The following is a 26148-nucleotide window of genomic DNA, read 5'->3' as shown; positions in this document are numbered from 1 at the left end:
GAGGCACAGTCCAAGGGAGAAGACTATGCTCCTTTGTTACCGGTTGCCCCACTCTGCAAGCTGCTTCCGCAAACTTGCAGGCAGAAATTCATCAGGTATAGCGTAACCAAGTACCGTATTTTTTGCTCTCTAGGAAGCACTTTCCCCCCTCCAAAAATGAAGGGGAAATGTGTGTGCGTCCTATGGAGCGAATGTAGGCTCCTTGGCTTCGCGGCGGCGTGCCTGACCTGGAAGCCGGAGGCCTCCAGCTTTGCTAAAGGGGCGCTGCGCCTTCTCCCTCTCTGCGCAGCGCCTCTCCTGAGAGAGAGAGAAGGCGCAGAGCCCCTTGAGCGACGCACCTGTCCTGGAAGCCGGAGGAGGAACAGCAGGGACTCATTCTGTTCTTTCTCCAGCTTCGCTGAAGGGCGCTGCGCCTTCTCCCTCCTGGCTTCTGCCTTAGCCCTGCGCAGCCTCTTTGGGCAGGGGGAGCCTTCATCCCGCTGCCCTGAAGAGGCTTGGCGCGGTTATCCCAGAAGCCAGGACAGCCGCACGGTATCCCAGAAGCCAGATCCCTCTTGCTGTCCTGGCTTCTGGGCTTCAGAATAATTTTTTTATGGTCCGGTGCGCCCTACGGTGCGAAAAATACGGTAGTCAGGCGTTGGACTTAGATTTCCCCTCAGATTGGCACATAAGACAAAAGAAAGCTTCTTTTTTAAAAATTTATTTTAAAAAACACAAAGTTAACAAGCTTAAAAAGCAGGCACATCTTTTGTATCTTGCAGGCAGATAAAATAAAGACAGTGTTTAGTATAGCTAACTAAGATAATCACTTCTAAGAACAAAGACAGAGATAGGATAGTTTCAAAGTCCTTCAGTAGATCCGCATTACAAAGTCAGCAGGAATCTCCATTACAAAGAGACACAAGATGGCTGCCAGCAAAGGTGGTACACTAACAGCCGGGCGAATCGCAGGTTGCAGAGCGCTCTTTCTCAGCCATTCTTAGGATCTTTATTCCCAGGTTATTAAAAGACTGATAACAACACTAGGTGGGTGTGAATAGCTGGAGCCCCAGGTGTCAAGCCCCCAAATCAAACTAGAGAACTTCCTTCCTAAGATAACAGTTTACACATTTAAAACAAAACAAATTCCTTCCAGTAGCACCTTAAAGACCAACTAAGTCAGTTCTTGGTATGAGCTTTCGTGTGCAGGCACACTTCTTCAGATACACAGAAGAAGCATCTTTCTGGTGCTATGCATTTTAATACGAATTTTTTGCTGGTGACTTCTCCAGAGAATCCTGGAAATTGTAGCTTTTTGGTCTCTGTGAGAGGTAAACTACAATTCCCATGATTGTTTGGGGAAAGTCAAATATTTAGATATTTGATGCATATGCAGCCTACCTATTTGTTACACTTTTGCTATTTTTAATTATCTACAGTGTATTTCATTTATCAAAAAAGGAATACCTACTGTAATCTGCATTTACTGTATTAAGAACAGTTCCATTTTTAAAATCACAATTGAGAGAAGTACGTACGAAACTCGGAAATTCCAGGAATAGACTCTCTATCCTTTTCATAACTCTGTTCTCTCTCGCTCCTCACACGTGGTACGCGCTTAGCCTCGCGTCGCCCGTTCACTGCGCGCTGACGTCACGCCTGCGCCGCGCCTGCGCACTGTGTCGGCGCGGGTAAATTAAAAGCGGAGAAGCGGCGCTTGCCGGCTGGGAAGTGTGAGTCGGTGGCTGACTCCGCGCGGCGGGGGGAAGGTGAGTTAAGGGCAGCTAGGCGGGTAATTAAAGGTCGGCGTAAGGCAAAGCAGGCCGCGGCCGCCTCAAGCCTTGCCTCACTTTCGGAGGCGCCTTCGCGGGGGGGGGCGGCGGGCGGGAAAGAGACTCTGTAAGAAGCTGGTCGCTGATTGGCCGATACTGGAAAGGCTTGGCCAATAGGGAGCGGACGGAGGACTTTTGAAAGGAGCGACGTTGATTGGCGGCGCAAGCGGCGCCCGAAGGCCGCTCATTGGTCGCCCTGGAGCGGGAGCCGAGATTCCCGGAGGCGCGGAGCTGCGCCTTCGCTTGGCGGGGACGCGCACGGGTCTCGCGCCGGCGGAATCGTGGCTGCTGGGCGCGCAATGGAGGGCGGCTGCCTGCCTGCTGCCCATCTCCGTGCTTTAATGCTCTGGCCTCGGCAGCTTCCAAGCAGCCTCTCTCAAACTTGGGTCCCCAAGCGCTGCTGGACTACAACTCCTATCATCCCTGACCACTGGGGGGGATGGAACAGCCCGGGACCCAAGTTTGAGAGAGGCTCGCTTGTGGTCACCTTTGTCTAGGGAAAATTGGGGAAGCGACTGGGAGCTCCCAGTTACTCCTGCTGATGGATGGAGCATATAGATAGAGGTGATCGGTCGGAAGAGTGTACTTGGGCTTTGGAAAAAGCTTTTGGCAAAGTGCCTTACCAAAGGCTGCTGAGAAGTCACAGAATAAGAGAGGTCCTGTTGTGGATCAGGAATTGGTTAAGCGGCAGGAAGCAAATAGTCGGAATACATAGGCTGTTCTCCAGATAGAGGGGTGTAGAAAGCAGAGATCCCCAAGGCTTGGTGCTGGGACCTGTGCTTCTTTACTTCATAAATGATGTAGAGTTTGGACTGATCAGTGAGGAGGCCAAGTTTCCGGATGACACTAAATTGTTTAGAGAGGTTAAATCAAAGAGATTGTAAAGACTTCCTGAAAGGACCTCTAAGCTGAGGGCAGTAAAAATAGGAAATACAGTTCATTATAAAAAAACACAAGCTGCTGCATGTTGAAGCAAAAAATTAATTTCATGTACATGCTCATAGAGTCTGAAATGGAGGTGATGGACCAGGACTGAGACCTTCCATTGAGCTATCCACCATGACCCCAAGACTCTGGTCAGAGTGCAGCAGCAGTAGAAAAGGCAAATTCCATTATTTACGTATTAAATTTGTCAGTAACTTTATCTTGCCTACAGAAACTTAAAGTAACCAAATAAAGATACAATAATTCCCACATAGATACATTAAAACCATTGCAATTGCCTGGCAGGCAAAAAGAGAAGTCTTCTTTTTTACGCCATCTGGTGGAAAGTCGAGGGGGAGGGGGCTAAATTGGCTGTGCCAGGCAAGGAGTTCTAAGCCTGGATGCAGCCAGGGAGGGACCCCCCCCCCCGAATTCCTACCAGCCATACCTTAAGTGCAGAACATGGAAAAGACCTTTTTCCCTGAATCTAATCCAGTTGTACCTTGGAAGTTGAACGAATCCGTTCCGGAAGTCAGTTCGACTTCCAAGACGTTTGAAGCCCCATCGGACGTTCAGCTTCCAAAAATAGTTTGACAACCGGAACAGTCACTGGGTTTGTGGCATTCAGAAGCCAAAACATTCGAGAACTAAGCTGTTAAAAAACCAAGGTACAACTGTATGTGATCCAAGTTTCATACTGGAGAAGATGGTATTTCAGGTATCCTGGCCCTAAAGTGTGAAAAAGAAACCTTTTCTTGCCCACATTATAGGCTCCAATGAGTTACCTTAGGGCAGTGTTTCCCAACCTTGTGCCTCCAGCTGTTTTTGAACTACAACTCCCATCATCCCTGACTAGCAAGACCAGTGGCAAGGGATGATGGGAATTGTAGTCCAAAAACAGCTGGAGGCACAAGGTTGGGAAACGCTGCCTTAGGGAACCTATTTCAGCCCAAGGACTCCTTTCTCTCAAGGGCAGCCTTCCAGTGATGGGCACAGGTGGGAGTCAAGAAGTAGGTGAGTCCAGAGAGGGGAAAGTGAGTGTAGCAATGTGACTATATCCTGTGCAGTAGGCTACACTCCAGCTACATAAAATCCAGAGGTTTGCGCAGAAACACATCTCTAGGCAGGCAAAACCACTCAAAGAGGGCATAGAGCAGGAGTGCTGAGGCATGAAAGACATTAAACCAGTACTTTTAATTGTGGTAAGAAATGAACTGGAAGCCAATGCAAATGTTGTTACCAAGGAATTGTAGATCTCATTAGCTGTTGTTTCCCTCCTAGCAACAATGAGTGCCTCAACGCCGCAGTCTGCTGGCTCTAAAGGAAATGCCTCTTTCGACAGTGTGTTTGTGTCCCCTGGCACTAGGCGGCAGCCTCTTAGTGCCTCAGGCACCCCTGTGCTGGAAAACTGCCCTGGGAATGATGATGAACGAGAGAGGAAGCAGCGTCGGCGCTCCAGGGTGGTTGACTTGCAGTTTAGCACCGAGTCGCCTCTGTTTATAAAGTCCCCGTCCAACAAGTAAGTGTGGTTTGCGCAAGCATTGATATTGTGTGTGTGTGTGTGTGAGTGAGAGAGAGAGATTTATTGCTATACTATACTGCTTTGCTTATTGCTTTGTTTTAGGCAAGCAGAAACATCATTGCCAGCAATTCCACAACTGTCAAATGCCCAAATTGCAGATCACTATTCCACATGCATCAAACTTTCAACAGAAAATGTAAGTAAGTCTAGCATCTGTTCATTAACTTCAAAGACACACCCTTATCAAGAGCCACTCTGGCTAGTACAGGCAGAACTGCTTGCATTCCATGATTTCATATAAATGTAAAATGCCTCTGAATCTAGATTTATACCTTCAGAATACTGACCATCTTTCCTCCTGCATAGCTTATTGTACTTATACATGTTAGCTAGAAGGACAATTAATGATACAAATAAAGCAAGTTTTCATAAATTTCGTATCATTCAAGTGGATTGTAGAATTAGACCTTTCTTGGCATAGGATTTAGATGAACTTGTTGCAGATTCTAAGATTGTTTACTGTAGATTACAGGATGAAGAATGTATCTGTCAGTAATGTCAACTTGCTGTTCCCTCTTCCAGAAAATCACCACGAAGAATGTATTTGGTTTGCACCTTATCGACTACATGACAGAAATACTCAGACAAAAGGACTCTGAACCCACCAACTTTAAGGTTAGAGGCCTTCCTGATGTGTTTCCTGCGACAGAGAATGTGCATCTGCGTATCCACTTCTGGTAACTTTTGGAGAGTCCTGGGTTTCTTCCTACACTCTGCTGCTTTGAGGGTCATGTGTGAATGTATACGTTGAAATACTGCTATTCTTCTTAGTGTGGTCCATGCAGCAAATTTTAATAATGCCCCCTCTGGAAAAGCTGGCTTACTGATCTACTGCAGAAAGTGAAAACTGTCTGCCACCGCATTCTACCTAGCAGTACCACACATTCATTTATGGAGGACTCAGGTTGGGTTTGCCAGACTTTGAAAGGCTATTTCCAGGTTGCCAAAAGCCATCGTGAGGGAAGATTGTTTTGACTGAGGAACAACCAGGCTGGAAAGGAATAGTTGGGTATATTTAAATAATGGCTACTATTCCTGACAGTTGGGCCAATTGTATCCTTTTCAGCTTGAGACAGAAGCCCAGAGGGCAGGTGGAAAGTCTGGGAAGCCAGGCAAAGAAAAGGAAGCTTTTTCTTATCTTATTGACAAGTAGTCTGTAGGTTCATAGTAGCCCACTCAAAGCTTAGTTCCACTCTCTTAACTTCTTTCTTAACATTCCCCCTTACAGGTAGCAGCTGGTACCCTGGATGCCAGTGCAAAGATCTATGCAGCAAAAGTTGATGCTGTCCATGCAGATGTTTACAGAGTTCTTGGAGGGCTGGGAAAACAGTCCGCTGCTGCAGAGCCTGTGGATGGTCAGGATACAGGTGTGTTGCTTAACACGATGAGCTGAGCATGGGATTTGGAATAGCATGTGTGGGGAAGGCCCATAGCACAGCTGTAGGCATTGATGTGGGGTGGGGAAAAAATGTTTCATTAGTACCTATGAATGGATGTCAAACAAGATAAGGCAAGCTTGGAAGTTGCAAGTTCTAATGAATATATTTCATAGGATTATGAGTCAACATATGCGAAGTTATTTGGGTAACTGAAATCTGTTACTAGTTTTTAGTGTTTAAAGACAAAGAATAGTATGCACTGCCTTAATGCTGTTTACCTGAAACAGTATTAAGGCAGTACATACTATTGCCCGTCTTTGGATTTTTACAAATATTTCAGTAAAAGATTATACATAATGTTAAACCACATTAAGTGTGCTTTAATTTCTCCCCTCAAATATATCTGGTCTAATGCTTGTGCTGTGTTGAGACTAAAACATACCATTTTTTGTTGTTGCTTTACTAAAAAGAAGTAAACTAAACATGCTAAATTAGATTACTAACTGGGGCATCAGAAACTCTTACAACGGAAGCTAAAAATAGAATATTCTCTGAGAAAATTTCAATTTAAAATTTCCCAGATCCACATCACTATTTGTGAGACACACAGTCCCAGATCAGTTCTCAGCATCTCTAGTTTTTGTTTTTAAATGAGTGGGATTTGTCTTCAACCACACAAATGTCAACTTTTTATTGGTATCCACCATATAAACTGACATTCACCCTCGATAATTAATTTGTATCCCTTATGGTGCCTCCTTCCTGGGAAAGCCTTCACAGCCTTGTGTCTCCAATACATCGCCTCTGGTTTTTTGTTTTATTTTGAATGGGAGGTTGAATAACATCCAACCCACCAAAGACGTTGTATTTGCAAGCAGCTCAACTTACCTGTGTCAAAAAATCCTTTCATACTTGTGTTCTCTTCCCTGCATTTGTCAGTAGGTACAGGTATAAATCTCACGTCATGAAAGTGACTTGCAATATTTTTTTGAGATAGTCAAAGCATAATTGAAGAGATGGGAAGATCCATTTGTGTAAAGGAACAGGAGAGATTATTTCTTTCTCATCTGTAAATGATGCAAGATAGCAGAACAGTTGGACTTTGTAACTGAGCAGCACTGGAAAGTACTTGCACCTGGAGGATGATGATGATGATTACCTTGAGTTGTGACCATTCTTGTAGGTGGAGGGGTTGTGGATTCTGAGAGTTCCAAAACACGTCTGAGCAAGAGGAAGCACCAGTACAAAACTATTGAACGGAATCTAAATAACATTAATATCTCCGATGAAGATCATAGGTGTGAGGTGAGAGAACCTGCTCCGAAGGACATTTCTCAAACACCCCCTTCCTGAAGTAGTTGGTTGACTATCTGCCTACAGCATCTGCTGGGAGAATAGTTGGAGACATTAGAGCAGAAATCTGGGTGGGGGAGGCACAGCATGTTCATCTTTGTTGGTCAGTTCATTACAACTATCCTGTGTGCCTGTTGGGATCCATCCTTTTCATAGAATCATAGAACTGTAGAGTTGGGAGGGGCCTAGAGGGTCATCTAGTCCAACCCCCTGCAGTGCAGGAATTTTAGCCCCTTTAGGGAGTGAAATGTTGTTCCACTGTTCTAAGTCTGGCATACAGCTGCACACAATGTGTAGAGTATCTGACAGAGTGAGAAGTTAGTGCTTTCTTGCCCATGGGCGGAGCAAGTTCACAGTCTGGAGAGTGGAACTGGGTTGGTAAGCTACCTTGACACACCTTGACCAGTAGCTTAAGCTCCCTTGACACACAGAAAGGAGCTGTGGGGCCAATGTCTGTGCATGAAGTCTGGATGTATGCAGGGGAAAGCCTATCTATGGATATCTAAGCGCATAGACTTCCACAGGAGCTGGAATCCTGCACCATTAGGTTCCAGCTAGTGTGGAAAGCATATAGAGTTTTATGTGTTCCCATACAGCCTGTGATCTTAAGGTGACCTCAGACCATTTTCTACATGGGATGTGAAGGCTAGCATAACATGGTCAGCGGTGCCAACTTGAATAAAATATTCGTGGGGGGGGGGTAAGGAAGCCCTGCCCTGTATAATGGGTCACATTACATGGTGCATGGACACCATTTGAATCACAATGCCCATCAACTTTGGGGTGTTCTGGCCCCCTCAAATAATTTATTGGGGGGGGTGAAGACTGCTCAGCTCCTAGGAGCTGGCTCCTATGAATGTGGTTGTATGCTTTGTAAATTGTTGTAAACTGCCCTAAGACTAAGGATGGAGGGCAAGTACCAAATTATTATTATTATTATTATTATTATTATTATTATTATTATTATTATTATTTACCAATTGAAGCTATAGATGAGAAATCTATAGTTAAGGTGAGAAATCAGTTGAGTCCATTTTTAATTAATGGAGGCAAATCTTAATTTTTAGGGCTCAGCAAAGGATGCTTTTGTTTGTCCTTTGTTGTACTAGGAAGATAAAATATTTGAAGACCTAGTAAAGCATAGGACCTTTTTGTCTATAATGGTAGGTTCTTGCACTTCCTATAATATTTCAAAATGTGTTGCTGCGTATTGAGATATATATTTTTGATCACTTAGGCAGTCAGTTGTATTACTTAATCACTGAAGAGGCTTGATGTAAAAAATATCTTATGAGTAAAACCATGTGCCTTTTTGCTGTGGTGGGTGGAAGAGGGATGAGAAGTGAGGAGAGAATATTTGGTGGCTTCTGTTTCCTTCCCTTGATGTGTTTAGCTCTACATGACAGACTCCTGGGAACATGTTTGGGGACAGAGCCTGGAGCCTTTGCTACTGGTCTAAACAGTGAATGTTAAGCAGCATCTGCAAAGTTTCATTGAACTTGTTATTTGAACCTGAGCTCCTGTTGTCCCCCCCCCCCAACCAGGTTGATCCCATGTTCCAGAGAACAGCAGCCTCCTTTGATGAGTGCAGTACGGCTGGTGTTTTCCTCACTATGCTTCATGTACACAACTTTCTCAGTGAAGTTCTGTTTGATTCCATGGTCATCCCCCTGCCTTCTTCTACGACTGCCGAGCTGCCGACATCTTCTCATGTGAAAGTGACAGGCTTAAAGTGTAGGTGCTAACAGTTGCTAACTCTCCATCTTCTTCTAGGTGCAGTAATGTTTCATTTTGAGTAGGCTGAGAACCAAGCCAGGATAGGATAGGTGGGATCACACATATATTGAGACCTTTCCACTTTGCAGTGATAGAGGAGTCATGCTGCTTTGCCTCTGGAGGCAGAGCAAGTGAGTGTTCACAGGAGCTAAGCTTTATAAAGAAAGAGATGCCTGATGGGCAAAAGGAGGCTTGACACCACCTCTTCTTTCTACTTTAATTTGGTAGGGAGTGGGGAATGTTTGCTTCACTTAGTGTCCTGGAGAAGAGATACCATGGGCCAGTCTCCAAAAATGAGCTTACCCTCAACAGAAGGCTCTCTTTTGTCCATCCTTTGCAAGCATCAAAGGAGCAGCAGCTGTGGGTACAGCAGTCTGCAGGGAGTAGAAACTAAAGGAATGGAGGGTTGGGGAGACATGGTACCAAGCCCCCTGATACCAGGGCCTCAGCCAAGTTACCAGTGATCAAGGATATAAATTACTATTAGTAGTGCAAGGATTAGGGGCCTATCAAGATCACTCATGAGTTCTCTTCGTCCAGAGTTCTCATCTGTGGGGGAGCATGGTAGCATAAAGGGGGGGCTGCGGTTATGGCTTGGAATCTCCAACTCCTCTCTTGTCTTCCTTTCTAGCCATCCTTCTGCAGTGTGCTGAAAAGCGCCCCATCTGCCCTTCATTGGCTGGCTTCTTATTCACCCAGTGGGACAGTGAAACCCATAATGAGGTATGTCAAGCTGGCCGTTACAGTGAATTAAGTGAACTGGTCACACAATGGGGGGATTCAAAGCTATTTCAGTTTCTACCCCAAAATTGCCTGCATTTCATGGTGGTTGTGTTTTTTTAAAAAAAATGTTTCTGAAGCTTCATTGCCAGCCACTTGATCTTGCAGGCAGAGGTACCTATAGCCTCACAGTTGCACATTACTATTATGTTGAATAGGTGACATCTGGAATCTGATATTTACAGGATACCCTGAAAACATATATGTTTGGGTGCTTAGTATAAAAGCACCATATTTTAAAATGTTCTTCATATCTTCATGTTCACCATATGGGCATGGTAGCTTTATGAATGTGATTAGTCATTTGCCTTATCTACATAGCTGGCCTACATATCTATATAGGTCAACTAACTTTTGTGTCAAATTGTGACAAATTCCTTGGCCACTTAGGAAGATCTTTTGGAGACTGAAGCGAGTTTTGTTTCTACGTATTGTCACATCAAATTGATGTATAGGCATCATTTTGGGTGGATGAGATGTATATTGTATTTTAGTAATCTTATTTTTGTTGCCTATTCTTGTTTGTGGGACTAAAATGCATTTTGTTCTTGTGTACATTTTAGCAGCTATTCATATATTCCCCCCTTTCTCTGAAGTCACACAAATTATACACTAATTCTGTTGTCAGTCTTCTCACTGCCTCCAAAAGGATTTTCCTTTTACATTTTTTTTTCTTTTCAGTCGGTGGCTGCTTTGTTGGATAAATTTAAGAAGAGTGACCAGGCATTTGACGTCAATGCAGAGATTGATAGTGACCCTGGAGACTATTCTGAGGATGCAGCAGAGAACGATTTTGATGCTGACATCCCGGCCGAGACGGTTGAGAAGGACCTTAGCGAGTTCTCTGAAAAGTTGGAGTTATGTAGACAAACACCAGGAATGTTGAGGTATGTTGAGGAAGGTTTGTGTAGGAATCAGGCCTTTCGTGTGGTGGTGCCTACCCTCTGGAACTCCCATCAAATAGACATGGTCACTATTGTGTTTTAGCACCTGTTGAAGATCTCGTTCTTTCAACAAACCTTCTAAATCCCCTTGAGTATTAGAATTGGATTTGATGTTTTGGAGAATTGTTTTATAATCCATACCACTGCTCCTTCAAGAAAATAATTCCCAGCTTTATGCCTCCAGTATATGTCCTCTGCTTTACTGGATGGAACGTTTCAGAAATCTCAACTCATCCAGTGAGGTTGAGCCTGTCTCCCATTACCTGTTCAATGGTCCCTTATACAAGCTCCATTGGCACACAAGTTTTGTAGCCTCCAATCTGTCAGGCAGACCCATTGTGATCTATGCATTGCTTGCAGGCAAAGATGTATTCATTACGATCCAAATAGCCAGATTTACTCTGGCAACAAAGAAAATTAGCCAGGTTCCAAAAACGGGGGGAGGGGGGGAGGGAGTGGGATTTCCTTTTGTCTTATTATATTTTAACATTTTTATAGTTTATTGTAGAGGGATAATGTGGGATTGGGTGTGTGTTCTGTTGTATATATCTGTCGGCTGAACTGAAATGTCTGTTTTGTTTGTATTGTGTTAGCCTATGGCTTTCTTGTTTACATTCAGTTAAGAGTGGATTTCAGAGGTTTATGAAATTATGTCTTTTACTCTGAATGTTTTTCTTCATTGTGAAATCACTTCAGGATGCTTCACAGGCAACAATTCATAAAAATAATTAAAATGGTGGGGAGAATTAAAAAAAAAACACCTTTGAGGAAGCTTTACAAATAGAATAAAAGCCTGGTGAGAATGAATAAAACTGGTGACTTTTATAGTCAGGCGTGTGTATGTACTTTTTCCAGAAAAGAAGTGGTTCCCCTGGGGGAAGGAGATGTCAGGTCCATGTCGCTTCATTTGTCCCTGAAGCCCAGCGAATATTCTTACTTCAGCCCCCGAACCATGTCCATGTGGGCAGGCCCAGAGCACTGGCGCTTCAAGCCTCACCATAAAGGTAAGGCTGTGAAGGGAGTCGTGGGAGTTCATTCCCTGGCTTTCTGCTTGCATATTGACCTACAGCTTTATAGGTCTTGTGTAAAATTTGGAAATGCAAGTCTTCTCAGAACATGAAATCCACAGTTCATGCCTCTGCAGATGTGACTCAGTCAAAGCAAAGCATTGTCAAAGCTTATCCTGACCCTCAAATTAGGTTTGAGAGTTCCAAGGTGAGGTGGTATGCAGTAGAGATTGCCAAAAGACAACTGAGGCGATATTCAACATTTTAGGAAGTGCACTCTGAAACAAGCAGCAGCACCAAATAATAAACTCTTGTTAACCTTCTGTAGCAGATCCAGCAACATCTTCCACTCATTTGCTTCTACTCTTCACAGGTGATGCCAACCCTGAGAAAGCAAACAAAAGAAAGGCTGCAAAAAAAGTATTTGAGATAAACTTTGAAGATGAGATTGATTTTGAGCCTTACTTCTGCAAAACAAGGGTATGTTTTTAACTCTTGATAGGGGCTTGTATGTGGGTGGTTGTTACACAAGATATTACTACCTTAAAAACAGTTTTTAAAATATTTTATACAATAATGGATAGGTCTTGTCAACTGCTGTTACCCATTACAACTTTGGAGAAGTCCCATGTTAAGAGAAGACAAGCCTTTGAATACAACATGTTGAGGACAGTCAGCAGTAGGAGACGGCAACTAGAGCAATGTTGGTGGAAAACTCTAAATGAGTCTGACAGAACACGGGCTAGAACCCCTTTGAAAACCTACTCTGTGGCAGTGCAGGCAGTGAAAAAGTATTTTTCTCTCTCTGCCTCCATTGCATCAGCAAGGAACTGTTCAGTGGAGCTGTTTCAAGTGGTCAGGGGTCTTTTACAAAGGCCCATGTCATAATTTAGACCATTTGACAGCTCTCTGTGAACAAGTTGCTCAGCACTTTGCTGACTAAATTGCTCAAATCTGTTCTGACTTGGACACTATAGTTGATACAGGTCCAGTGGGTGTAACTTTGGCCTCTGCTTCTACAGTGTTAATGGATACTTTTCAGTTTATGTAGCCTGAGGATGTAGACAAGGATCCTTGAAAATGTGAGAGCTACTGCATCTATTCTGGATTCTTGCCCTTCCTGACTCATCAAAAGGGCCAGTGGGGACTGGCTGGGAGGGTGGAGGGAGTGGTCAATGCCTCCTTACAACAAGGCTGTGTTCCAGCACACCTAAAGGAGACAGTTATAAGACCTCTGTTGAAAAAGCCCTCCCTGAATCCCACCGTTTTGGATAATCATTGGCCAGTCTCCAAAATACCATTTAGTACCATTTGGGGGCAAGGTACTGAAGTGTCTGATGGCTTCTCAGCTCTAGGGGTTTCTGGAAAAGACTGATTATCTAGACCCATTTTAGTTTGGTTTCAGGCCTGGTTATGGGACAGAGACTGCTTTGGTCTCCTTGCTGACTGCTTTATGCCAGGAACTGGACCGGAGGAGTTCTGGACCTCTTGGTGGTTCTTGTACCATCAACCATGATATCCTTCTGGACCACCTTGCTGGGATATTTGGATGGGAGTGCTTGATTTTTCTGTGTGCTTCTGCTTTTCTCAAACAGGCAGCTACTACTCTGTCCAAGTCAACCCTTGAAAGTCAAAACAAGAAAAGCAAAACTCTTCCTGCAGACTTCCGCTATGATCCAGACAACCTCACCCGCCTCTTCCTTAAGCCAGCCAATAGGGTAAGCTTTCTCAATTCCATGCAACACTCCTGCCTTGCCTCTGGTACCTCTGGTTACGTACTTATTTCGTTCTGGAGGTCCGTTCTTAACCTGAAACTGTTCTTAATCTGAAGCACCACTTTAGCTGACGGGGCCTCCCACTGCTGCCGTGCTGCTGCTGCACAATTTCTGTTCTCATTCTGAAGCAAAGTTCTTAATCCAAGGTGCTATTTCTGGGTTAGCAGAGTCTGTAACCTGAAGCGTATGTAACCTGAAGCGTATGTAACCTGAAGCGTATGTAACCCGAGGTACCACTGTACTGCAGTTTCAGCTTGGTTTGCTTATCAGTCGGCTGCTCTGGGCAGAAGGGCGTGCTGAGGCAATTTCTGGAGTGAGTGTGTTTTAGTTTAATGTTCTTTCCCATTAGTGACTGATGTCCTAAGTCACCCAAGTCTTTGGTTTCTGCAGCTGTCGAAGGTGCCGCTGCAGGGTGACTCGTCCAGTCACGACAGTGAGGTTGAAGAGTATGATTACAACAACCCCAATGACACCTCCAATTTCTGTCCTGCATTGCAGGTAAGCTGCAAAGATCAGAGAAACACTCTACTGTGGGTTGCATCCTTTCTTATATGAAGGTTTTTGGTGAGTCTAATAGAAGCTGGCTGCCAATCTGGGCAGAGAGGTTTGGCAGCCTTCCTATTGGTTAACAACCTCGGTGGCTTTTGTCGGTTCTGCCTCAGTGCAACATTATCTGAAGGACCTCAAAAGGTGCTCAAGCAACCGAGGGACCCTAACTGGAATAAGGAATAATCCCACATTGTGTGGATCTCAGAAGGGGAATAATATTTTGCAACCATGGCACAGGCAGCTTCTCTAAGAGGTGTGCAAAAAAGAAGCAACAACAGACAACTTAAATATTAAAAAAATACACAGCTACATAAAAATGTTACATTAAACAAAGTTACATACCCCCCCCCCAATATCATTTTTCTTCTGACACACCCTCCCTCTCAGCCTCTGGGTTCTCTCCCAGGGTCCAAACAAACTCTCAGCTCACTCACAAAAGTCTTAAACAAAAGAAATTCCTGGAAACCGTGGTCATTACCTTACTTTGAACAGCCTTGGCTTCCCCCAATAATCCTGGGGACTGCATCTTAAGTGTTCTGAGAGTTATTAGCAGACCCTTTTCCCCTCACAGAGCTACAATTTCTAGATTGGTTTAACAATTAGTCCCTTTTCCCAGGAAACTGGGAATTGTAGCTCTCTGAGGGGACTATGGGTTTTCTAACAGTTCCTGGTACCTTTAAACTACAGTTCCCAGATTTTATTTAACTAAATCGAACTCAAAGGGATGCGGGTGGCGCTATGGTCTAAACCTAGGGCAAGCCTGGGGCTTGCCGATCAGAAGGTCGGCAGTTTGAATGCCTGCGACGGGGTGAGCTTCTGTTGTCCGGTCCCAGCCCCTGCCCACCTAGCAGTTCGAAAGCACGTTAAGTGCAAGTAGATAAATAGGTACGGCTCTGGCGGGAAGGTAAATGGCTTTTCCATGTGCTGCTCTGGTTCACCAGAAGCGGCTTAGTCATGCTGGTCACATGACCCAGAAGCTGTTGGCGGACAAACGCTGGTTCCCTCGGCCAATAAAGTGAGATGAGCACTGCAACCCCAGAGTTGTTCGCGACTGGACCTAATGGTCAGGGGTACCTTTACCTTTTAAAATCCAACTCAGAGTAGACACATGGAGATGAACAGGCTGGAATTAATTGTGGTCGTTAACTTCAGTGAGTCTGCTCTGAGTTGGACTAGGATTGAAATTGAATACCATCTCTTGTGCTTTAAATGTTTGGGGTTGTGTTAAACTGATTTAGGTCTATTAATTTCACTGGGTAAATGTTACTAGAATACAATTAGTAACTGTATTCTGTATGTGACCTGAATGGCATAACCAATAATATTGTATGTGAAGACTTACAGCATCACTGAAACAATGGATGAAGAAGATGGAAATAGAAACATGAGTAAATCTGGATGATATTATTATGGTCATACGTAGTTTGGCTTACAGTGCAATCTAACCATTTTTACTTGGAAGTACATACTTTGGGATTCACTGGGGATTTCTCTTGGGTAAGTGGGGTTAGGATTGCAGCCTTAATGAAATTTGGCTCTGTGGACTACTTATTTTGGGAAATTCATTCCCCAATCGGTATTCGCTGTGCAACTTACAAAAGAGTAAAAACCACAAATCTCACTAAAAGAACAGCACATGATAAAATGCCAACCAAAAACATAACACCAGCTTAAGAGTTTAAAACTTCAGATATCTGAAAGCCTGGGGTGGTGATGGGCACTTTGTTATAATTTGGGTACTAGGCAAAATGGGTGCCTTCCTGGGGAGGGCATTGCACAGCACCACCATTTACGAAGGCTGTCTCCTGGGTACACTTACTACTGAGAAAAGCCTCATATGTACATCTTAGCATCGGCGGCGGGGGGCGGGGGGGGGAGCTCCAATAGATACTTGGCTCCAAAGTCATGGCTTTAAAACATGATAAAGCAATTTGAATTGAGCCTGGAAGCAAACAGGAAGCCAGTGAAACTGGGACTAAAACGGGAGAGATCCTACCTTCTGGTCTCCGTTAGCTCAGAGTGCAGATGCTAGACAGTTAACAGAAGCTTTTTAGCTATACTTGGCCTCACATAGAGCAGCAACACAACCTTGACATTATCAGAGCATGGGTAATGGAGGCTAAGCTATCTGTCTAGAAGAGCCTATGAGCCTGGACTGTCTAAAGGCACTCTGCCCCCTGAATCCACTTGAGTCTCCAGTGACAATGATGGGGCTGTAAACCTCCCCCAATCTGTGTGCCTGACTATTGTGGCAGAATACAACCCCTTCCACAACAGGCTGAACACTATCCTCCTGAACAGATGAACCACCCACCAACAGCACCTCTGCCCTGTTTGAACTGAGCTTCATTAGCTGTCATTCAGTCCATTAGTGCCTCCAGGTACCAGTCCAGAACCACCTCCACTTCCCCTGGATGAGATGTAAAAGAGAGAAAGCTGAGCATTGTCAACATATTGATGACTCCTCACTGCAGTCCCCGGGATGATCTCATTCAGATCTCACTGGAGGGCTTTGCAAGAGCTCAGTAGAATATGTCAGTGGTTAAGCTTGCTTAAGGATTATTCCATTAGCTGGCTGTGGAGTCTTTAGCAAGTGGAATGGATGACCTCATTTGTGTTCATCCACGGGAAACCTTAGAACGCCCTTATGGAGTTGCAAACCAATATGTCTCAAGTGGTTAAAATCTTGAGGCAGCAAAAACATCCCTTTTATGTAGTTTTATCTCTAGTTTACACAGTTATTGCTGCCTTGTAGCTGATGCATTGTCTCTGGTGGAGGAGGATACAGGAGATCTTATGGGACCTTTTTCTTATAGTACATCTAACTCTGGGTTCTCCAGTGTCTGAAGGCGTTTGGAAATCTTCCTGCATTCTAAAAGCTTTCATATCCTCAATATCCACTTGGCTTGATCCAAGAGTTCCTTTTATGCCTTAGCATAAAGATGAAATCCTTGAAGATAGATTAGTTTTAGAGAGCGGTGGGGAATCTGAGTTCAAAAAGTTGGAGCAACTCTGCAGAAAAAGTTGGAGAGAAGGATTGTTGCTTGAATGTGTGGGTGAGGGGCGTTGCGTGTTTCCTAGCTCTCCAGCTTAACTCTGACCCTGTTTGGCTTCCCTCCCTGTCCTTTTTTTCTACTCAGGATGGTGACAGTGATGATGACGATGACGTTCCTGTGGACTTCATGGGCCAGAATGGGATGTTTGAAATGACAGCCTATCCTGCAGGAGAGGCAGGCCAGGAGAGAGAGCTCAATGGAGGCATCAGTGGGAACAACATCACCACCTATGGGGAATTGAACCTGGTGGCTGAGCCACAAAAGGCAAGTACTGGTGTAGGATGCATGGCCTGCAAAGCAGCTCCTTTCTTTAAGGCTTATGTCTGTTGTGTGCTACCAAGGGGGCTGAGCTGAAGGTGTGGCACACATTTCACTTGTAGGGATATTGTAGGTGTCACTGGAACCTGGATGTCTGTCTGTGGCTCATGCTATGCTACTTTGAAAAAACTACCAGTTCCATTCTTCTGCTCCAGGCTTTTGTGACACTTGCTGTGTAGGCCAAGGCAGCTCTCTTTCTCTGCCACCCACTGCATAAGGCAGGGCTGGGGAGCCTCATGCTTGGGACCTGGCTGCAGCCCTCCAGGGATCTTGCTGGCCCTCAGGACTCTTCCCAGGCCACAGCCCTCGCAGGGCTTGCTTTACACCCACCTTGGTTGTCTTTGCCCGCCTGGAATGTGTCCTTGACCTCTGATAATGCTTCTTGTCTGCCTGGTTGGAGGATAGAGGGTGTGTGGGTGTGGGTGGGTGGTTGTTTAGAAATTAGGCTACTGCCCAAAGATAAAACTTACATTCATTGCTCCACCATCTTTTACTCTGCCTACACCTACCACCACATGTGGCCTCTGGAAGGTAGTGTGGCCCTCTGGATTGAAACACCTCCCCACCCCTGGCATATAAGGTAGTCTTGTGCCTAGATGGATCTGTCTTCTGCACGGTTCAGAGTCCTTGTGTTATGGTGGGGGTATATGCTTGCCAATTCCTGGTGAGGCTAGGAGGATGGAAATTTAGTTCTTTCTCCTATTGGCTGGGCTAAGAGGTAGTTGGTATTTTTGGTGCCAAGAAGATCTACGTGTTTATTCAAAATAAAAATGACGGTCACTAGCTTCCTCTGCTTCTGTGCTTTTTCTTATTGAACTCTTGGGTTTATTTAGTTTAAATAGCAAGCCCAAGGGCATAGGGAGTAGCTTGTGCCTTGATGCCATAAGGGGCAGGGTTGAAGATTTGTCTTTCTGTTTACTGATGCCTTCTAACTGGATGGTCTTTGGCTAGCTCTGTTTCCGTTTCCCTGCTCTTCTAGGTGAACAAGATTGATATTCAGTATGCAAAGACTGCCAAAAAGATGGACATGAAGAGGCTAAAGCAGGGCATGTGGCTGCTCCTGACTGATGCCCAGACAAATCAAACTGAGCAAGAGGTATGCAGCCCAGGAAACCCAGAATGCCTCTGCTGTTCTTACCCAGTGATGCCTTGGCCCACTCACCATCCCAGACAGACAGGCTCTCATTCTGTTTTTATCTCAACCAGCTTTGGTGGCACTCTTAATGTCACCTGGAGCCATTTGCTTCCTTGGTTCAGTAATACCAGCAGAAAACTGGAATTCAGGGCTGTGTGAACTCTGGACTTAAAGGCTGAATTCTGTAATCTATTTTAAAAATATCTAATTGACTTTGCTAATCACAGAGAGGACCCACAGTGCTATGCAGGGTACTAGAAATCTTACTCAGCCCCCTCCCACCCCCTAGTTCTGGCTAAAGAATGTCTTTGTAAACAGAAGGATTAGAGACTTGCTGTTTAACAAAGCCAAAATCCTCATAAAGCTGAATTCTGAATTGTATGTAACTGCAGTGCACACAGGATTGCACACCTATGGCTGTATTTCATTTAATGCTGCTTTCTGCCTTTGCATTTTCCTGCAGTTGGCACACACCCTGATTTTAGGCAGACAATCTGTCATAGCAGTAATATAATACTTAATAACTATATAATACTGCAGGTGTTCAAATTGTAATCCTTACAACAACCTTCTGAGGTAGTAATATTAAAAGCACTGGACACATGGTACAGAAGTTTAAAACATGACAGGATCTGCTTCACAGGCTTTCAGTTTGTTTACTAGGTGACCTTTTAAGATTTCAAACTTACTTACACAGAATGAAGTCATGGAGAAAGATGCTAACTCTTCAGTCGTATCTGGTCAGAAGGTCTTCAGCAACGTTATCAAGGATCTGTGTCACAGGTACTTTGGTCACCAGGACTTTGTCTAGGATGCCAGGAAAAGAGACACATTTACACCCCAATCCTTTGGCTGAAGCATTGGAACCAACCACCACAGGGGTCCATTTAAAGTGTGCTTCATATGTTGGCCTTGGCTCCCAAGTTGCTGAATGTTTCTTCAATTAGTCATCAAATTTTCCTGTTTGCTAAAATAAAATAAAAATCAACCTTGAGTCACTGACATGATTGTGCTCTAGAGTGGAATGTTGGTTGTAGAATTTAAAATCTTTTTAGAACCATGCTGTACATTCTTGCTGTGTAGCTGAGAAGATTAATTCAAAAGAAGGCTGGGATGCGGCAGGTCTTCCTGTTTTATCCCATTGCAAAATAACCCAGCTGTGAGTAGCTGTCTTGCTGACAACCTGCTAAGGTAGTCAAGTCATAACTAGTACTGACCTAGCCTTCCACCAGAACACTAGAAGTGCAAAGTACTCTTAATAGTATGCATGTTTACCAGTTGTATTCCTAGAAGGTATGTTTAAGATTGCAGCCCAAGGCTTGAGTTGCATAATAGTTCATAAGAGAACAAAAGTGGCAAGCTTGTCTGGGTGCGAAGCTTCTGTTTCCAGGGGTGCACACATTTCTTTTGCTCCACTGTTGCTACTGGTCAAACAGGTTTGGTAGGTTTCTGAACAAATAGCTGCCAGATCGGTTTAGTAGGGGGAAAGTGAGTTTGTGCAATGCAAGATGTGAGCTCTCTTATTAACAAAAGCCACATTCACTCAACCCTATAAGTCAAACCATGGTTTACTGTAAATGTTTTGGATGTGCTCCTATTTTGATCCTCAGGCCACAGCCTGAGCATCAGTTTACACGTCATGCTTAGCCCAAGGCTCATGGTTTGTTGCTGCTGGCCTGACAAAGAGGGAAAAGCAGGGAGTGTTATTTAGCAGCATGTAATGCTTGTTCATGCCCAAAGTATTTGATCTACTTCTCAGCTTGAGTTTTGTCTTTCACAGACTGCCTTCCACGATGGCAAAGAACTTGTCTGCGCCGCTGGCATTTGCTTGCCTCCTGCATCTGGCGAATGAAAAGGTACGGGATAAAGGCAGGAACTTGAAAAACATCAAGGACAAGTTGGGGAGAAGGGCTGTTTCTGGCCTACACAGGCAATGCAGTGATACACATCTTGGCCTTGGCAAACAAGTCCATGATATCTTCTTTTCCGCGCTGGCTGCATATGTGGAAATTTCAAAGCTTGATATGTATTTTGATCCCTGTTTCCTCTTTGTCTCCAGAACCTGAAGCTAGAAGGTGTGGAAGACTTGTCTGAAGTCTTAGTGCTGCAAGGAGATTAATGTGTGCCACTGGGGCATAATAAGAAAATCTTGGACAACCTAGGATGGAATTTATCTAACACACACACACAATCCTCATAGACTGAGGAGGCCAAAAGCAGCATCAGTACATGTTCTTGATTAAACAATTTGTGATTCCAAGACTTGAAACTATGGGAAGTCAGGAAAAGAGTGCCATTAGTGTTTTAATTCTCTTCTGAATTCTGCAAATTCCCTCTCCCACTGTCTGATTGTGATCACAGCTAAGAATTGCTAGATGTATTCAGTTTGCTTTATTTTAACATGAGTATTTAATTCCTGTACATATAAAAACTCCTGTATGTCTTTTTGCTCTCTTCTTATAACCTCTTTTATCATTGAATATGAATGTACTGACATATTTGTACAAATGTGTGTTTTTTGTAAGTAATAAACAATGTGACCCTCCACATCATTTTGGAATTTTATTTGTGTGTGAGAAAACTGTGTAACTGGTGAACAGGCTAACACGGGTATGTGGACCAGGCCTATGCAGGAAAGTAAAAGTACATTCTCCACAACAGTCTATTGATGTTTGTAGTTAATTTCTTTTTTCTTCTAACTTGTTTTAAAAATCTTTTTCATAACAACAACAACAACAACAACAACAACAACAATAAAATTTTATTTACATATACCAGGGCGGCTAACACCAATAAAATTACAATAAAACATAATAGGAGGGGGGGACAAACAAAAAACCAGTTTATTAAAATACGGGTTAAAATACAATTTAAAATGCAGCCTCATTTTAATAGTAGTCCATAAATCAAAACCACAAGGGGAGGGAAACAAAAGGGTCAGACTGAGTCCAAACCAAAGGCCAGGCAGAACAGCTCTGTCTTGCAGGCCCTGCCGAAAGATGTCAAGTCCCACAGGGCCCTAGTCTCTTGGGACAGAGCATTCCACCAAGTCGGAGCCAGTGCTGAAAAGGCCCTGGCCCTAGTTGAAACCAATCTAACCATCTTGTGGCTCGGGACCTCCAAAGTGGTGTTATTTGTGGACCTTAAGGTCCTTCACGGGGCATACCAGGAGAGGCGGTCCACCTATACACATTGTGGTGAATCTCAAGCATTATCTGGTTCTTTTGAAGAACTTGGCAAGACCTTATTTCATCCGTGACTCGTCTTGGCAAATTGCTAACATAGCTATGCCTTATCCTTTTAACCCTTTGAGAATTTGTCGAGGGAGGGCAGATATCCAAGTTTTCTTCTACGTTAACTATTTTAGCAAGAATTTCATTCAGTCTTTGGAGAACTAAGACCATAGTTTCTGCAGACATCATGCAAATTTCTTGGTAAGGTGCATGTTTGGAATCTGCTGACCATAAGCTCTTTTACTGTCTTGTTCCAAAGACATGGGTGGGTCAGCGTTTGGAATGGGGGAAGCCCCTCCTGCTCCTGTCCTTTGGGTCAGATCATCTCCTTCACTCCTTGAAAGGAGAGGAGTCAGGTCTTCTCCTTCCATTTGTGGGGGGGGGGGGGGTTCTCCTGACATCATTACTCACAATTTGCTCTCTTTCCAAGCGAGGAGTGATGATATTAGCTTTCCACCACTTCTCTGCTTTAGAGGATTTATGAGTCCCAATTATGCTGTTTTGGCTCTTCTTACCTCGTTTTTTCCCTTCTGATAGGCATTCTGATAAGTTAGCAGAGGTCTATCAAGCCAAAGCCAGGTCTTTTTAGCCAGTAGATGAAGCAATGGACGAAACTGCAGGTTAGTCACATGGACTACAATCAATCTTCACTGGGTGTTCATTGTTACGCTAAGTCGAATAGAGCCAATAAAACAGTACCCATAAACTAAAAACAAAGGAAGACAAAAAGATAAGGCAACTATAAGGCAGCTAATAAAACAAAATGTGAACTTAGGATCAAAAGGTGACTAAAAACAACTTAAAAGCTTAATGGAAGGCGGGAGGCTCTGACTAGGCTGCTACCTCCGCCGCCATTTTGGAATGTTTTGTTTTTAACCTTTTATGGTGTTATTGATTGGCTTTGTTTTTCTATCATTGTAAACCATTGCGATCTATTTCTTTGATAGAATGGTATATAACTATTTTTATAACTCAATAGATAAATGGACTTCTCTGTTTCACTTGGACCTTATTTTTCTAGTGTGCAGTTTCACTTTTGCTCTGGCTAATGCCCTTCTGTTTCACAGGAATGCCTATCTAATCACGTTATGCCTGTTCACACACTCTTGCTTCGTTACTCAATCGGCAAAGCACGCTTCTGCTTTATCTGGATGTTTCATGTTATGTCAACATGGTTTGTGGCAGCCTCTATATATGTAGAAACAAGGGCGGAAATGGACCAAAGCATGTGAGTTTAAGGAAATTTTCCACTCATCTTGGCACCTGGTTACATTTCTAATGCAGTACTGAGAACTGAGAAGGTTCATGTGATCATAGTTCATGTGATTGTTCTACTGTCCCCATAGATCTCAATGATCTCATTTTAATGGCTTTCTCATTATTGCTCTATTTAACTTGGCACGGCACCTTATAAACTTTTTACAATCTTGGATGACTCATGTTGCTTCAGAGTTGGAAGCATGCATGGCAAATTCCACTGACTTCCAAAACACATTACTGTGATTACCACAATCACTGAATTTATTAGGCAGGGAAATTTAAGTGGCAACATAAGTTGAGGGGAGATTTCTTTTAAATAAAGGTGCACATATTCTTTGAAGAGTATGGGACCATCAACCCTTTGCATTTTATGCTCTTAAGTAAAATTGCTGCCTGTAAACAATGTTATGCTGTTGGGTTTTTCCAGATTCCTCCTTGCCCTTGGGTACCCAAGATGGTGAAACCAAATATGTCCCTTTCCCACTAATTACCTTCTTTACTGTTCTGACTGTATTTTAGTGTGCTGTAACCTGTGCTGGGATGATCCATTTTATGAAGGGAGGGAGGGACAGAAGTGAAATAAATGGGGCCCAATCTCCAGTCTGGTTTATTGTGAGCCAATCCCACTAAAATGAATAGAAGATATGCAAGAGCTTATTAGCATATCTCCAGTTAATTTCAGTGGGGCTGGCTCACAAAAACTTACCCTTGGCACCAAATGAGTCTGTGTTCTCAAAGCCCCTAGCTGACCCTCAAAGTAGAGCTTTCTGGATTTGGCCAGAAGATCCTCAACCCAACCAACATGACTTGTGAATGGGCTAATGAAGCCTTGTTTATTCCAATTTAATCTCATTCCTCACAGTCTGGCTTGCTTTGCTCAGGTTTATTCTGTGTTCAAATTTATGTAAGTGTTATGAAATGTCCACTTCCTGTTTTGTGACTACAGCTGCCTGCCAAGCATTATGCCAGTTTATGGTTCCACACCCTTTCACACAGTTGCTTTGATGAAAAGCCTCCCACTTCTCTTCCCAACCCCCTCCCAAGACTATAATCAGGATGGGTTTAATGGACAACCCAACAGGAGGTGATACTTGGTGTAAGTGTAATAACCCAAACAGTCCCTTATTGTCACCTGGCATGCCTTGAGACAGATCACAGGTGAAGTGGGACTGGCCCTGTGCAGCAGCACTGTGTTGTAAATTCAGTGGTGGAAATAACCAGAGGAGGGGGCTGAAAGCCTAACAGGAACAGAACAATAAACTCTGTGGGTGGCAGCATTTTGAATACATTGCATGGAGCTTTTCTCTGCCTTCTCAAAAAGGTTTGGGTAGGTCAGGGGTCTGCAACCTTTAAGACAAAAAGAGCCACTTGGACCCGTTTCCGAAGAAAAAAAACCTGGGAGCCGCAAAACTCGTCATTATAAAAATAACTTTATAAATAACCAGCGTACATGCCCCCTTTCAATGCAGTGACCAGCGTACATGCCCCTTACAATGTAGCGGGCGGGCGGGTGGGAAGGTGACGTCGGGATGGTGCGTGACTAACGCACGCACCGCCCCCATGCGACGTCACAGCCAGTACAGCGCCCGCCACAGTGGGAAGTGTTGGGGTGCACAATGTGCCTCCTCCCCTCGCTAGTATCCGCCCCGGAGCCGCGGCAAAGGTGTAAAAGAGCCACATGTGGCTCCAGAGCCGCGGGTTGCTGACCCCTGGGGTAGGTGATGCTGAAAAGGGCAGCTCAAATGTTGGAGATTTTCCTATTAGGGAAAACTAATGGATTTATGGGGGGGGGCGACAAGATGGGGGTGGTGGTAGTAACAACAACAACAACAACAACAACATGCCGCCCATCTGAGAGGTTTGCCTCAGCCACTCTGGGTGGCTTCCAACAATTAAAACACAGAGAAAGGGGGTGTGGATTAACACCCCCCACACACACACTTCTCTGGTTCACTTAAAATTGATGAGCAGGATGTTAAGCCAGTTACTACATTCTTTCCACAAGGCGTAAGTTAATTACTACAAACGTGTCTTTATGCCCAGCTTAGGGGCTTCCCCAAAACATCTGGGCATAAGTGGAAAAGAATGCTGGATGACAGGGACCTTTTGGTTGCGTTGCATGAGACTCTTCTTTGGTTGCGTTGCATGAGACTCTTCTTTCTGTTAGTCTCTTTAAATCAGTACAGTACAGAATGTATTTTTGAATTGGATTGGCACAAAACCCCTGTGCCTATAAGTATGAAACTATTCCCACACAGTTGAACCAACCTACAACAAAAGAGATGCACATAATTTTATAGAAAATGTTTTTATTATATAAAGGAAAATAGTTTACGAAGGCATAGAAAAATATATAAAAACAAATACATAAAGTGGAATGATGAAAACCAGTAGTACCTGCGGAATAATAGCAGCTAACGGATGCAGATAGCCCTGGATGTGAAGCAGTTCTTGTATTTTCAGATAGGTAATCAAGCATTGTTCGTTATTGTCTGATACCTGCCTGATCACTCAAACTGCCTCACTGGAATGTGTTACCTTTCCCTGCTTTTCAGGCTTCACAGCCTCACCGTTGGCCAACAAAGTTTTCTCTCTTCACCCTCTCGGGACTCTCCCCTCCACCACTCCCATCTGGCCTGATGAAGAGTTCGTGCGCAAGCTTCTGGGTTTTCAGGATTTAGTGACCTTTTGGTTGGTCTAATGTATTGTCTCAAGGACAGAGTTCGATGACAAAACTAATAGTTTAAAAAGATGGCACCTAGGCTTGTCACTGAACCTAAGGCTTAAAACAAGAAACAAAAGGTGGTGAGGTGACTTTGTTCTATACCTGTCTATAAAAGTAGTAAAGGTAAAGGGACCCCTGCCCATTAGGTCCAGTCACGACAGACTCTGGGGTTGCGGCGCTCATCTCGCTTTATTGGTCGAGGGAACCGGTGTACAGCTTCCTCTGGCGAACCAGAGCATCGCACAGAAACGCCGTTTACCTTCCCGCCGGAGCGGTACCTATTTATCTACTTGCACTTTGACATGCTTTCAAACTGCTAGGTTGGCAGGAGCTGGGACCGAGCAATGGGAGCTCACCCCATCGCGGGGATTCGAACTGCCGACCTTCTGATTGGCAAGTCCTAGGCTCTGTGGTTTAGATCACAGCGCCACCTGTGTCCCTTTCTATAAAAGTAGGCTGATAGAAATTTAGCAAATGATGTTTGGCCCATCATTTCTTTTATCAAATAAGAAAAAACTTAACCTGCTGGTTTTCTGCATTT

The 26148-nt window shown here is 44.1% G+C and overlaps 1 protein-coding gene and 1 long non-coding RNA gene across 3 annotated transcripts in view; both read left to right on the top strand.

Annotated features, from left to right (window-relative positions):
* LOC309346414 overlaps window positions 1-26148 on the top strand; it is a 106272-nt gene that overhangs the window by 8854 nt on the left and 71270 nt on the right. The gene's annotated exons all lie outside the window — the stretch shown is intronic.
* On the top strand, window positions 1703-21054 carry NCAPH (non-SMC condensin I complex subunit H). 2 transcript variants are annotated; one of them, XM_081870023.1, is made up of 18 exons: window positions 2261-2375; window positions 4017-4254; window positions 4360-4453; window positions 4840-4932; window positions 5546-5684; window positions 6880-7001; window positions 8594-8783; window positions 9457-9548; window positions 10287-10492; window positions 11405-11553; window positions 11930-12036; window positions 13152-13274; window positions 13722-13829; window positions 17021-17200; window positions 18234-18350; window positions 19087-19172; window positions 20170-20245; window positions 20449-21054. In XM_081870023.1, the coding sequence occupies exons 1-18, from the start codon at window positions 2357-2359 to the stop codon at window positions 20506-20508; spliced, it is 2199 nt and encodes a 732-aa protein (XP_081726149.1). In that variant the 5' UTR covers window positions 2261-2356; the 3' UTR covers window positions 20509-21054. The 2 variants fall into 2 exon arrangements, with proteins under 2 accessions (XP_081726148.1, XP_081726149.1); XM_081870022.1 differs by lacking the exons at window positions 2261-2375; window positions 18234-18350; window positions 19087-19172; window positions 20170-20245; window positions 20449-21054 and adding an exon at window positions 1703-1748 and having other exon boundaries at window positions 17021-17305.

The sequence above is a fragment of the Podarcis erhardii genome (assembly GCF_964252035.2).
Source record: "Podarcis erhardii genome assembly, chromosome: 7".
NCBI classification, from domain to species: domain Eukaryota; kingdom Metazoa; phylum Chordata; class Lepidosauria; order Squamata; family Lacertidae; genus Podarcis; species Podarcis erhardii.
The sequence above is the reverse complement of the archived record's forward strand: the minus strand, read 5'-3'. Positions and strand labels throughout refer to the sequence as shown.